Source organism: Clarias gariepinus, chromosome 23, assembly GCF_024256425.1.
Source record: "Clarias gariepinus isolate MV-2021 ecotype Netherlands chromosome 23, CGAR_prim_01v2, whole genome shotgun sequence".
Taxonomy (NCBI): Eukaryota; Metazoa; Chordata; class Actinopteri; order Siluriformes; family Clariidae; genus Clarias; species Clarias gariepinus.
Window position 1 is genome coordinate 14,322,874 of NC_071122.1, and position 14,126 is coordinate 14,336,999.

Genomic DNA, 14,126 nt, shown 5'->3' on the forward strand with positions numbered 1-14,126 from the left:
TACATTAATGAGAACCCATTAATCTAAACTCATGATGAAACTACTGTAAGAGTCGCTGTTAGCACAAATGAATCAAAATCCTCTGACAAATCAGCTTTAAGATTTCACAACAAAGTGGTATAGTCTGAATATACTGTAAAAATGCTGCTTTCCACAACAACAAAAAAAAAAATCACACACTTCTATACTTACTGTATTGTGGCTAAAAACTAACCCGTTATCATTGATTGAAATCCAGGCCTTACTTAAAGTGTAAAAAATGCTTTCAGAAAGTGAAAAGCTAAAGAGACGTCATTACTGAGCTAAGTATTTAGGGGAAAAGTAAATAGATAACACAAACGGTTCACCTATCCTATGAAGTAAGCCATGTTTTGATGCAAAACATCCAATAAGTCTTAGGCACCCTAAATGTTTTTAATACTCATTTTGTCACTGCATTATGAAGTGAGAAGAAACATGTTACTTTTCCAAATAAAATTAAATTTTACAACAAAAAAAAAATTACGTAAGAAAATTTATTTTAGCAGGGATTACCTGGAGAAACAGAATAAAGTGTGACGGTCAAAAACTCCAGAAGAACTGTCATGCTTTCCAATTGCTTACATTATCGTTCAATTTCCTATAGAACATGTTATAAAAGGTTGTTATAACAAGTAGTGACTGTTCATTTCAGTGATATTTACTGCTCTTTGTAGACGTCTTTCAATGTGTATGAATGTGGTATGCATGAATAAAAAGTCATTTTTGCTATATAGCATTCTTTTACATATGTGCTTGCACAATACTTAAAACATAGTGATCCATCGCCCATGAGAAGATAAATTTAGTTCGTGTTAGTATTCAATTGCCGAAGTGGTACATGGGTTGTACAATGTGCATTAGTGGTGAAAATATGGATAATTTTGTAAATATTACATCACTTGCGCACATGCAATAATTCACCTTCTTGTTGTAACTGAGTTAACCTAAATCTTGACAACTCATCCAGTAAGGAGAAAATCACCAGTTTATGCATTCAGTACTGTAACAGTTACAGCCTGTGTTAGCACATCTTATGCAAAAATTTAACTCAATTTATTTATGAAAAGGCAACCCTACAATATATGACCTTCACATGCATGTGCTGTTGACCGTCCCATTCCAGGTTTAGTCCCTGTTAGCTATTAAAATCCTCCACCTCTTCTGAAAAGGCTTTCCACAGAATTTTAAAGCAAGACTGTGGAGATTTGCCTGTTCAGGCACAACAGCATTAATGAGGTCAGGTGCTGATGTTGTGCTGAGAGGCCTGGAGTGAGTCAGTATTAAGAGCTTATTCATCACATTAAGGTTCAGCGGGGTCCAGTTCAGGGCCTTCTGCAGGCCATTCAACCTTCAAGACTGCAACCTTAGCAGACCATGTCTTTAATGACCTTGTTTTATTCAAAGAGGCACTGTTATGCTAGAACTTTTTGGGCTCCCTATTTCCAGTGAGCAATTTGTAAAGCTACAACATTGTAATAAAACATTGTAACAAGGGTTAGAAAAATGTCTACGTATGGATATGATGATCATATGTCTAGATTTTGGCCTTATAGTGTATATTGTATTTGTATAAAGAAGGTGCTCTTAAGTACAATATATCAGTAAAATGTGTGAAGTAAAAAGATCCATATTCCTTGCAGTTTCTAAAATAGTTGACATTTTAGAAACCAGGCATTTCAAATTCTGCAAGTTTCAAATAAAATTATTATTATTATTATTATTATTTTTTTTTTTTTGGGGGGGGGGGGGCACATAATGTATTAGATCATTTAGAAGTAAGGTTGAATGCCATTTAACAAAACTAATAAGAATTCTGTTCAAAGAGCTGCTTTGTTTAAGCAGTACCTATATGGTGGTGTTGGAACATGTAATCACAACCATTTTATCACTAACACAGAACTGTAACTGTTAAGTCTTTTAAAGCAAAACCAGCCTGCTTCCACTGATCGAATGACCTATTGCAATGAAAATTAAATATTGGCTTATGTTTGTAATTACCATTATGTAAGGGTCTAAGGGAACTATTGTATGCAAAATCCTCACATGACCAGGCACATATGAATAGAAATTGGCAAAGATAAGTGGGAAAAAGATTTCATTCACTAACAAGTGGTATTCCTATGGCCTCATAGCTGTTTAGTCCCAATACTGAGAGTTTACCTAACATTGTGCATGTGAAAATACTTACCATTAAACAGTGCCATAACCAGCAACTTTAAGTGTTCCATTGAACACCCTCCACACAGTTCTTCTAAAAAGCTGACAGTTCAGCTCTATACTTCCAGGTTTCGATAGTGTGTTGAGGAATTCTTAACCAAGTTTCAATTTCCTTAGTTGTTTCCTTTGCTTGCTGCAGCCCAAAAAATTTAACCTTCTGAAATGGCAATTTTTATTTGGACAGTGTAATGTAAAGTTGTAATGTTGGTGATCTCAGAGCCTCAATCTCTTTCTGTTTTGTAGAATGCTCAGTGCATGAAGCTAATACCTCAGGCTAAAACAGCCCTTTATGGTGTCATGATGAAACACCTAAACACTTTTTAAAGTATGAAAAACATGTTTTCCTGAGTAAACTTACATTTTGGGTTTTTAAACATTCATTTTACATTCACCCTGATTCGATGCCAAGCGTTGCAAAGAACCCCTCTCAAGTTCCAAATAGACGCCATGGAGTCTGGCTGGGTATTGTAACTATTGTCAACTGCTTTGCAAACAACCTCCAGCTCCTGAGCTCCATCTGGTATGGGGATTGATATTTCCCAAAGTTTCCAGGCCCAAGCTTGACCAGGTGGAGGAGAAGGTGCAGAGGTTTCTTCATTCTCACCATTCTGAAGTTTGGCCACGTGCCACGTCTTCCCTCCGTCCAACGAGACATCTACCCTCACCACCTCCCTTCCTCCGCCGCTCCAGGCATAACCTTTAACAGTCACATCCTCCATGTCTCGATCTACTGACGAACCATCTGCCAGATTTGTGATGGCTGACTGAACAGGAAGTTCTTGGATGGCAGGAGCTGATTTAAAGTCCACTGTGTCCCAATCAGTGTTTGGTGAAAAGCCTTTGTAGTCATTCTGTTGCCAGTGGCTCTGGCTTTCCTCTTCACTAATGATTATCTTGCCAAGCCATTTGACGTTGCGGGCTCCAACAACTCCAGGAACAATGACACGGACTGGGAAGCCATGATCCGCTGGGAGCTCCTCTCCATTCATTTCGTATGCTAACAGGACATCTCCCTCTTCACTTATGGCCTTGTTTATTGGAATTGATGCTCCATATGCTGTAGCTGTCACATCCACATCTAAACCTTCAAACTGCACATGTCGTGCTTTAGCTGCCACCTCTGGACCAAACCCGTAATGATATAGGACATCTCTTAGATAAGCACCCGACCAAGTAGCATTACTGATTGCCCCAATTCCCCAGTTCAGACCTTTCACCTGCTTCACTTTATTCATCTCAGAACGCCGGTTCCCAGCACACTGGAGGGTCGCCATTACTGTATGTTTAGGAAAATTAGACTTAAGATCGTTCAAACTCAGAGACACTGTCCCGCCAGGTAGACCCTCGATCCTCAACCTGTATGTTTTAGGATCCACGCGGGGAACAGGAAGGTGGTTTCGCTTGAAAAAGATGGCCGAAGGTGTGATATAATTATCAGTTAGAATAGCGGGTGGTGATTCTCCATTAAACGGTTTTAAACTGTTCACATTGAGAGCAGGATGACGAGCAGGGTCAGTAGAATAAGGATCTGCAGACTTAATGTTCGTCTTTTGGCTGTCCTCTGGTCGAAGAATTCCAACTTTGTACTGAGACAGGATTTCCAGAACATGCTCTTGTCCGTGAACGGCATAAAGTGACCAAAAGGGTTCTAAATCCTTACCCGCTGCTAGAAGGATTTTATCACCACCAGGATGGATGGCCACAAAGTTAGTGATATCATAGATGTCTCCTTTGTATGTGACCCATATACCCTTTTCAATGGAGCAGCGTTCTGTCACTTCTTCCTGGCTGTAAACTGGCAGAGAGTTTGACTGAGTCACCGGAATCGCTGCTTGCTCAGCCTAGAAAATAAATTAAGAACAAAGACAGATTGAGAAAAAATTTAAAGACAACAGGCACTGCTTTGACAGAAGGTACACATAGCCCAGGTGTTTCATTAGTCATTTTTATGAAATTTTTCATTATTAGGGCTCATATAATATATTAATTTGGCCCCCAGTAATAAAGAGTTTTTGACCATCTTATGATGGTCTTAGCAAGACAATTTCTGACAAAATCCCTCTATATTTATATATCATGGCCCTCATGATTCTTTAGATTCTATTTATAATTACACTTTTATTACTGTACAGTCATATTACAATTGTTTTTGTAGAAATGTTCATCTCTCACAACCTAACCCTTATTCTTAGGAACAGGAGTGGACGAATGATTCATTTGTGAATTAGTCAACTGGACATGTGGGTGCTCCAATGTGCTTGCTCATACCTATGTTTCGTTGTCTGGAACTAATGGTAACTAACGCTATAGCTGGCTATTTGGCTAGTGAAATGCATTATATTAAATGCATGCACAGTGTCTGTGCATTCCTCTGGGCTCCTTGATTTCCCCGCACCAGACTGGCTTTAGAAAACTGTTTCTAGGTATTAACAACTGTGTGCATGGTGCTTTGGAACAGACAGGCAAATATCATGCTTACAGAAGATGACTCAATGTTTAACTGCAAGGTGACACGTTGTGTGCATCATGATAGCAGACACAAACAGGGCAAAGACTTTTGCCTCTAAAAGTAGGTTAAGGGGAAAAACAATCCCAAATCTGAAAAGTAAAGGAAGTCCATATGGGTTTCAGCATTTTTATGTTTTCAAAAATTGCATGCTGTATATTCTTTCAGACAGATCATTTAATTTGCTCATGATAAGCAAGATTATTATATACCAACTATTAGTTGGTTCCTTAAATAGGGCCACAGTCCCCCCAGGTGTTTTTTTAATACTTTTTTTTAAAGTATAACGTGAGTTTATGTTTAATTGGCGTAATGATAACTGTCAGTAGAGCTAACAAATCGCACAGCAGCATGTATGATTCATAGTCAAATTACTTATTTTTTGTTTTTAAAAGCATCATGTTTTGTACTACATGGCAATTTTACCAACTTTGAGTACCCATGCATGCACTTTATCAGTTTACTATATCAGTTCTGCTGGTTTACCTTATTGTGATAGACACCATACGCTAGCGCAGCTCCAGTTCCGACCACCAGGCCAGTTATCGCATATCTGAACTTTGATCCTCTGAACCTGGAGTAGTGGTGATCTTGGCTACTGCTCCCCGAACGCAGAGCAAGAAAACCTGACCACACAGATACTGCAGGAATGGGGCTCTTCAGCTTCCTGCAGAAATACAAAAAAATGTATGGACTTAAAGACTACAAAAGAGACTACACTGAATGCTTTAGAATAAATCTAGCCTTGAAGAACTAAAGAATTGACATCTTTTACTGTACAAATTCTTTACAAAGGCTGTTCAAGTCAAACTGAGACTTTTGATTGTGCCGAATCACTAAAGCACAAAAGAGCATCACTTCAGTACCATCAAGGGAGAAAGTTTTCTCAGTACACCAGAGCTTTGATAGGACTGCCTGCTTTAAGTCTTTGTAACTGCCGCAATGCTGGCCTTTCTAAAAACTCTATAACAGCTCTCTCCTTTAATTGTCCAAAATGGCCTGGTTTAATCTCCAAAGATGTTCTGTTTTTGCAGGACAATGCACAATTTCATAATGCCAACCACACCACTTGCACATTATGGGAGATCACTGCTGGGCATTGTTGTCACATCCCTGTACAGTCCCCACTTTGCTCCAAGCTATTTCCACATGTTAGAGCCATTAAAGGCGTTGCTGGGTGGCCAGCAGTTCAGATTTGAAGCCGAAAGTCTGATGGCTCCTGTGTGCTGAGAAAATTGCCAGGTGTTTATTCTACCTTGCGGGTATCCAATCACTAGTGAAACACTAGAATAAGTGTATTAGTGTATCAGGGGATTATACAGAAAAAGAAAGGTAGTTCTTTTATTACTCTCACAACTGTGATCTGTTATTCTGCACAATCAAAAGTCCTGGTTAGTGAATACCGTGAAACAAATCAGCAAAGCTTCCTGTAACACTAAACAATGAGTAAAAACAGATAAGTGAATAAGTAACTAGTGGCTAAGGTAAAATAAACCATGGAATTTCCTTTAAAATCATGCAGTTTTCAGAGACTGGGTAACGCTAATGACAGTACATGGACGAGGGCATACCTTGGAGCTATAAAAAATGAAACATGGGCGAAGCCTTTGCAATGCCTAAGGTACTGCATTGCACTGGAGAGCTGTGGAAAAGAAGATAATTTTTTTTTAAATGTCCGTAATCAATTAACTTTTGAATGAATTTAAAGTATTTCTGTATACAAAAATTATGTTGCAGAGACATCCAGGTTTGGTAGACTTTATAATCAGGACTTTACAGTGCACAATTTCTTAGAAAAAATGTCAAATCAAAGCTTTTATTGCTATCATAGTTAAAAGACACACAACTAGAAGATACTTTTTATTTCCGTCAATATTGGAGGTATGATGATACTGAATGTTTGCATTTATACAATATTGACTGTAGACATTTGGTTCATGTGCAAAAGTGGTCTGTAAAATGTTTCAGCATATGATGATGACCGAACAGTTAAGATTTTTTGTTAAAGTAAATGCTATTTAATTTCAAAAAGATATAAATCTGTTTTCTGAAAATGTAAATTACAGTACATTGATAGTATGTACACAGTACACTGGCCTGTTTTTCTACATAGATAATGTAGAAAAACAGGCCAGTAGGGGGCCCCCAAGAGCAGAGAAACTTATTATTTATTATTTAAGATAATGGTGAGGAATGCTGGTTGGAGTGGGACCTTCAATTTTTTTGCCCAGGGTACCAACAGACTGTAGAATCTCCTCTGTCTCCTATTTATTCATTTACTTTTTTATCTTAATTTTAAAAGCATACAAAACCTTTTATGCAATTTTAATAAAAAGTTAAATTATATTTATGTAATGAAATATGAACTATTAATATATTTTACATTTTCTCCAAAACTGAATAAAAAGATTATGGGTCGTTCTCCAGGTTATTGGTCAGAGGTTGTTTTTTAAAACAAATATAGAGCTTAGAGAGTCTTTTTAATACATCCAGTGAAAATCTAATAAAATCCATTTGAAAATTAAAAGTCAACAAGAGGGTGAAGACTATTAGGTGCTTCTTCTAAGACAAGCTTCTTTAACTACTGCACACACCATTAGGGGCAGGAATAAAGCTCAGACACACATGATCGGGCACTTCTCCCCAAGTTTTGAAATACATGCTCTCCAGATCACAGAGCAAGTGCGTTTCTGCTGCACCACCTGGGAGCACACATGCAATCATCACAGAATCGGTTAGCTATATTCCAGGTTTTGATCGATCATGCTGAAACCTATCCGATTTTGGTTACGAGACGAACAATCTGTTCATTTTTAATAACTAATAATGCACATTTTACAAAAACCACATATTCACCAGAAAAATGCACAATTTACAAAAAACACATACTTTAAAGTCTTCAGAGGGAGAAATTCTGTGATCACCACAGGACGCTGCACACCATCAAAATGTTGGAGTGGAGACTTTTTTTTTTCCTAAGATAAAATTAAAAGTTTTATTATAGATTTAAAACCAAGCAATTTAATAACTTTGTAGATATTAATATAAAATAACTACTTCAATCAGGCGTAGCAGTAAAAAATAACGGGAAGTACAAAGCACTTTTGTAAGTCGCTCTGGATAAGAGCGCCTGGCAAATGCCTAAATGTAAAACTTCAAACATAAAGCCACCAAAGCCATCAATACAGTTCTGGTCCCTCAGGGCATGACTCTACAACAACTCTGGGGGTGTGTTGTGGTTTCTGGTGTTGGTGCAGAAACCGGTGGCAGATGCACTGGGTTATGTAGGTTGCAGGGTGGGGCCTCCATCGATCAGACGAGAGTTTGTTTGGTACATTTCATAGATGCTCGGTTGGACTGAGATCTGGTAAATATGTAAGTTGGATCAACACCTTGAACTTGTTTTCTGATAATACTCATACATGGTAACTTTCTAATGTGACCAACACTGACTAATTTGTGCTACGTTTTCTGTGGGATCCGACCAGATGGGCTGGCCTTTGGCCCCCACAGCCACAAATGAGGCTTGAGTGTCCCTGATCCTGTCATCAGTTTCCTGGTATATAATCAAATCATAACGTGGCTGATTGGTGAAGATCAGATAAGCATTTAAATTTTTTTTACTCTGACTTAAACCTAACTAATTTCAATAATTTCCTTATTATTCCTTATAAAGTCCCATTACCTACATGTTTCATCGAAAAGACATTACCTGAAGCAAAAATTTTCCCTTCCTTAACTAGAACCAAGGGGCCCTCATAAATGCTTATTTAAAACGTCACTGTCCTACTATACTCACTCGTTATAACATAAATAAACACACACATCACTCACTTTGTATGAGGCGAGCCAATCATGGCTGTTCATCAGATTCATTCGCAAGTCCGACAAAATGAGTCTTATACATCTTTGACACAAATAGAACCTGGGAAGACGTCGGGAATGTCTGCTGCCGCATGAAAGGATGGCATTTTGTCTCAGAGCTGTTTCGGGTTGTTAACTCTATGTGATGATTTTAGGATTATTTACCATCAGGACAGCTTTACAGAACAGCCATTTTCTATCATTGTGCTTCCAAAACGATTAATTTAGGCCGACTCATTTCTCCCGTACCAACCTCCCCCCAACAGACAATATACACAGAACTCTGGACATTTCATAGATTTACTTACACACTGAAAATATTGTATAAGTGAAAATACTGGTACCCGGTGCACTGCAGCATCTATTTTTTGTACAATACACGAGCTACTTCTGTGGTTTGTTCGCATTTACAAATGTTCGTAGATCCGCCGTCCGTTCGTATCTGTAAATTCATAACTCGGATGTTGTAATGCTGTTACGCTGATGCCACACAATGTCAGCAAAGCCAGATTAGAGACTTAATTAAAAAAAATGTGAAAAGAGCAGTAGACACTAGATGCTTATCAACTTCCTTCTCTTTAATTCTGACAAGACAGAAGTACTTGTACTCTGATCTCATACAGGTAGAAATAATCGGTTTGTTTACACAGTAACTCTGGATGGCCTTTATATTTCATTGTGTGCAGCAGTAAAAGACTCGTGCAGTAAAAGACTCTATTTTCAATGGTGTGATTATTGACTCAATTTTCTCATATTACTAGAATAGTCTTTTTTCATCTCAGAAACATAATGCAACTAACAAATAAGAAATCCACTGTCACTGCATAACGCAGAAAAGAAATAGCTCATGCTTTTATGACCTCTAGGTTGGGTTATTAAAATGCCATATCGTCTGGATGGTCCAGTAGGTTATACAAGGTTATGGAACAACCTTTTTAAATGGTGTTCAGGATTCAGACTGAAATATTAACAAGCATTTTGTTTACACACACTACAAGCAATTTGAGAACACCAATAAACCTAACCTACATGTTTTTGGACTGTGGGAGGAAACCCTATGTCCAAGCACATAGAGAACATGTAAACTCCATGCACTTTGTGACAAGAATTGAGCCTGGCCCGGAATTGAACCCAGACCCTGGAGGCTTAAGGCGGCAGTGCTAACAGCTACACTACCGCACCACTAAGACTCTTTTTAAATTTCTTATTATATTAATCATCGCTAAACCTAAAAGCAATTACACAGCAATTGCTTTTATCCTATTTCTTTCCAATTTGATAATTTCCACTAGCAAGCCCTTTCCTATTGCATAACTCTACAAAATTGCTTGAGACACATAAAACTAGCCACTTAACCTTTTCAACCTGCTGTTCATGCTACAATAAAGGGCAGCTAAACACTTAAAGGAATGTACTAACTACGCCCTTGTACATTCATACAATACATAAAGTATTTCTATTGTATCAAGTATTTTCTATATAGAGAGAGAGACATCCCTTTGCATTCCAACATAAAAATGATAATGTTTTAGAGTAAGTTGCTATAATAACTAAAATAAATCCTAATAAATATTCTGTTTAATCACAATGAGTGGTGAAGAGATCTGATGCATAAATTCACACATATATACATAAAACCCATAATGTACCCCAAGAGTGTATCATTTTGTGAGCAGAATTTTTGGTCCTTTTTTTTTCTGCCCCTTTTTTTTTCTTGCCCAGGTATAGGTAAAATCTGTCTTTGCCGCTCTGAGTAAACAGGATATTTCTTAGGATTTATTTTAGTTGTACCAACTATAACTTGAATAACAACTTACTCTAAAAATCGAAATATATATATATTTTTATGTTGGAAAACAATGGGATGTCTCTCTCTCTCTCTCTCTCTCTCTCTCTCTCTTACTTACAACATCATGCTGAAACGCTCATCATTGATGGTGGTGTGTGGACATTTAAAGTTTAGACACACACCCTCCAAAAAAAAAAAAAAAAAAGCAGAAGAACTGTTTTGCTTATTTATTATATTTGGCTGACCTGACGCAGCAAGCCTTATCAGTGCACACCAGCCTAGTGCTAGCTAAAATGTGGGAGTGTTTTCTGGCGTGAAAAAAAGAAAGTGTACTGAAAACAAGCCGAGTACAAGGAACTCCTGGTGTTTGGCGATGAAGTAAACAAGTAAATTGATTACGTGTAAAGATTGAATGCTAGCATTAAACAGTGGTAAGAAAGAAAATTTGCAGAAAGAAAGAAAAAACTAAAGTACAAAATGCTAAAGGAATATGCTGGTGTTCCAAACTGCAAATGGGTGAAAGTTATTTTACAAACAATTATATGCTTTATTACACAGCCATGGTTATAAACATCTGTTTGCACATGATAACGCAGGAAGGCACCTTTGAAACAGCAGTAAATGTACATTTTAGAAAAGACTTTTGAAAAAAAGTATTTTGTTGTCGCCAAAAAGTCTGGAACTTGCACATTTTTGCTTATATGGAATTTAATATTTTTCTGGTGATTTTAGACTCAAAATTGCTTTGAAACTAACAACAGAGGACTGAACAGACGCTAACTAACACTGTCTGACTTTTTTCTTTGGGGTTGTCTGAAGTCACCAGTCTATTGCAATCAGTCCAGAGCAATTGGTGCACTAAAGGAAAAATTTCATCCGGAGATTGCGAGTTTGATTCCCGGGTGATACTGTAACCTCTCGCAGCTGGAGGCCTTGAGAGAGCTGATTGGCCGAGCTCTCTCAGCGGGGAGGGATGAAAGGTATTTAATGCTCCCACATTAATCACTGAGGTAAAAGGAGCAGATAGCGCTGTCCTCCGAGTGCGTTACGCCACCCGCAACTGTGCGTGAGCGAGCAGTTAGAAAAGATGCGGTTGGCTGGCCCCTTAGATTCTTAGGAAAGATATCCTTATATTCGTCTGATTGGCTGACAGGAATGTAACCTAATGTGATCTTCTTCTGTTGTAGCTCATCCAACTCAAGGTTTGATGTACAAGTGTGTATATCATCATCTGTGTATATTTCTATTTTGTACATCATATTTCTATTTTTATTTTTAGTTCTATTTTTTTTCCTAGCACATTTCTATTTTTATTTTTAGTTCTATTTTTCCTAGTTTAATTTAATTTTTTAATTTAATTTCTATCGTATTTCTTTTATTCATATTTATTTCTTATTTGTAAAATTTAACTCTCTTTTAGGGTCAATGGCAGGCGTATAATGCATTTCACTACATTTCGTACTGTGTATGTTTGTGTATGTGACAAATAAAATTTGAATTTGAATTTGAATGTGTTGTACATTCTGATATGCTTTTCTTTTCACCACAGTTAAAAAAAAAGTGCTTATTTGATTTACTGTAGACTTTGTGTAAAGTGTTTGTGTTAGGATATAGACAGCCATTGTCTATATAAATGAGCAATTTAAAAATTCCATAGCATTTCAATAATATTTATTGTCATGTTTCAGTAACTACAGTTACTGTAAAACAGTTCGAAATGTAAGGGTCTTGTATATTTAGTATGTATTCTGCTGTGCTTCAAATTAATGTAAAAGGACTCTGGCTGCTCAGAGTCATACTGGGCTCTCAGTTCAGGTATTTTACATCCCCTCGCCTCGGACAGCTATGTTTGCTCACAACCTGTGTTTTATCTTAAAGTGGCGCTTTACATTACTGCCTTTTATTATCGTCATGGTTTCAGAACATATGAGACAAACTGGTTTTAAGCCTCCTGCAGGAAGATTAAACATATCGAGCAGTCTGGTTACCGTTGAAGGTTCATAGTCTACTCTCCTTTTCTTGGAGTAAGCCATGCCCTGTTACGCTTTCGTCACACTTTGTCCATACAGAGTAATCTATCAGATCGATCGTCTGATAAGTGACGCCAAGAAAAAAGCGCTAGATTACTGGTAAATTAATGATTCTCACTTATCAAAAAAGCATCCGGGTAAAATGGTCACTTGCTCCGGATCTGGATCGCGGTCTGCCATTTAGTGATGCCTGTTCTAGAAACTGCTGTGTATAATATGACGAGGAGATGGGAACAATAACTGTAGCTCTTGACTTGTATCTGCTGCCACATGATTGAATTATTGGAAAACTGCATGAGTGTTCAAAGTTAAAGTGGATGGTAAGCAAGTGTGCACACACACACATCCCAATAAACATTGAGTCCCAGGACACTGCCCAAGGACTCTTTGTACATTTGTTTTAGTGTTGTAATGTTTCAGTTTCTAAAGCAGTGAAATCCTGTTTGAGCTGCTGCTTGTTGTAGCAGAAAGTTTGTCAAGGATGAATTTTGTGTGACAGGTTTTTAATTGTCTTAAAATAAAAAACAAATATATATATATATATATATATATATATATATATATATATATATATATATACAAATGTATATATATAATGCATTAAACAACTGTTTTGAACCACCCTATTATAGACGGCAATATTTTATATTCTGTTCCTTTACAGAAAAAGACATTTTTCTTTATCTGGTTAAAACTGAACAGGAATTAATTAACTATACTATACCTACTTGTACTACTCTACTAGCTAGTGTGCACTCCCTTCTTGAGCAGCCATACATTTCTCATCTTAACCTACATTTTAAATAAACGGAAAGCTACGGATATATTGTTACAGATATCACACCTGTGTCCTCCGAGTCATCATGTCCTGACACACTCTTTAGTCGTTATGGCCCCCTGAGATCTTCGCGTGCGTACTATACAGTACAGTATGGATCATTTACACGGAGATGGATCATTTACTCCTGCCTAAAGGTAGTACAGTTTGATAGGTGTAAATAAAATAATGAAGACTAAAAGGATGACACAGTCTCAGGTCGAGTTAAACTGAAAGCGCAGTGAAACTACACTTACTATTCGCATTAAAATGCTGGAAAGAATGTGGCGGCGCGAGCACAGTATCGCGCATGATGACGCTGCTTTCATGTTAACGATAAAACATTTTAAGTATTAAAGATATGCAACGGTACTGTAGAGAAAGTGACTTACCCTTGTTAATGTTAAATAGCCCGAGTGGATGATTTACCCCGCGCGTGCACGCGGCCGTACGGCTTCTTGATTTCTACGAGCACGAGGAGCCGCAGCCTGACCTCCAATCAGCAACACTAACAGCTGATGGCGTGGCGAAATGAGTTTCCAGTTAAGCCCCGCCCCCACGCAGCTGCGCTGGGATTGGTCCAGAAGACTCTATAGCAACCCGTAGCGGGCGTGATAAAATGCCAAGCCACGAAAATAAAACTCATCCAGATGTGCAGGGTAATTAAGCTGAAAAATCAAACCCTATTACGTTAATATTTATTCTAAAATCAATAGTTTTGATAAAAAAGATTTAATAATAAAATAATTCAGTATACTCACTCAATCATCGTCTATACAGATTTAATCCTAAGAATTGGACAGGATGCCAGTCCTTCGCAGGGCACACACACACACACACACACACATACTCATTCACACACTACGGGGCAATTTGGGAACA

General features: G+C 37.6%; 1 protein-coding gene across 2 annotated transcripts; it reads right to left on the minus strand.

Annotated features, from left to right (window-relative positions):
* Positions 1–1,736: 1,736 nt before the first annotated feature.
* On the minus strand, positions 1,737–13,747 carry suox (sulfite oxidase). 2 transcript variants are annotated; one of them, XM_053483814.1, is made up of 5 exons: positions 13,637–13,747; positions 7,634–7,719; positions 6,316–6,386; positions 5,231–5,411; positions 1,737–4,079 (listed from the first exon to the last, which is right to left on the minus strand). In XM_053483814.1, exons 3-5 carry the CDS (start codon positions 6,372–6,374, stop codon positions 2,616–2,618), a joined length of 1,704 nt encoding a protein of 567 aa, XP_053339789.1. In that variant the 5' UTR covers positions 6,375–6,386; positions 7,634–7,719; positions 13,637–13,747; the 3' UTR covers positions 1,737–2,615. The 2 variants fall into 2 exon arrangements, with proteins under 2 accessions (XP_053339789.1, XP_053339790.1); XM_053483815.1 differs by lacking the exon at positions 7,634–7,719 and having other exon boundaries at positions 13,637–13,729.
* Positions 13,748–14,126: the final 379 nt, after the last annotated feature.

What these genes read in the sequence shown, in the direction of transcription:
- suox (XM_053483814.1), bottom strand. Translation starts at nt 6,374, where the DNA reads ATGCAGTACCTTAGGCATTGCAAAGGCTTCGCCCATGTTTCATTTTTT. An exon ending in TCATTTTTTATAGCTCCAAG is followed by an intron (nt 5,412 to 6,315) that starts GTATGCCCTCGT and finishes GTATTTCTGCAG; the next exon opens with GAAGCTGAAGAGCCCCATTC. An exon ending in ATGGTGTCTATCACAATAAG is followed by an intron (nt 4,080 to 5,230) that starts GTAAACCAGCAG and finishes TTTATTTTCTAG; the next exon opens with GCTGAGCAAGCAGCGATTCC.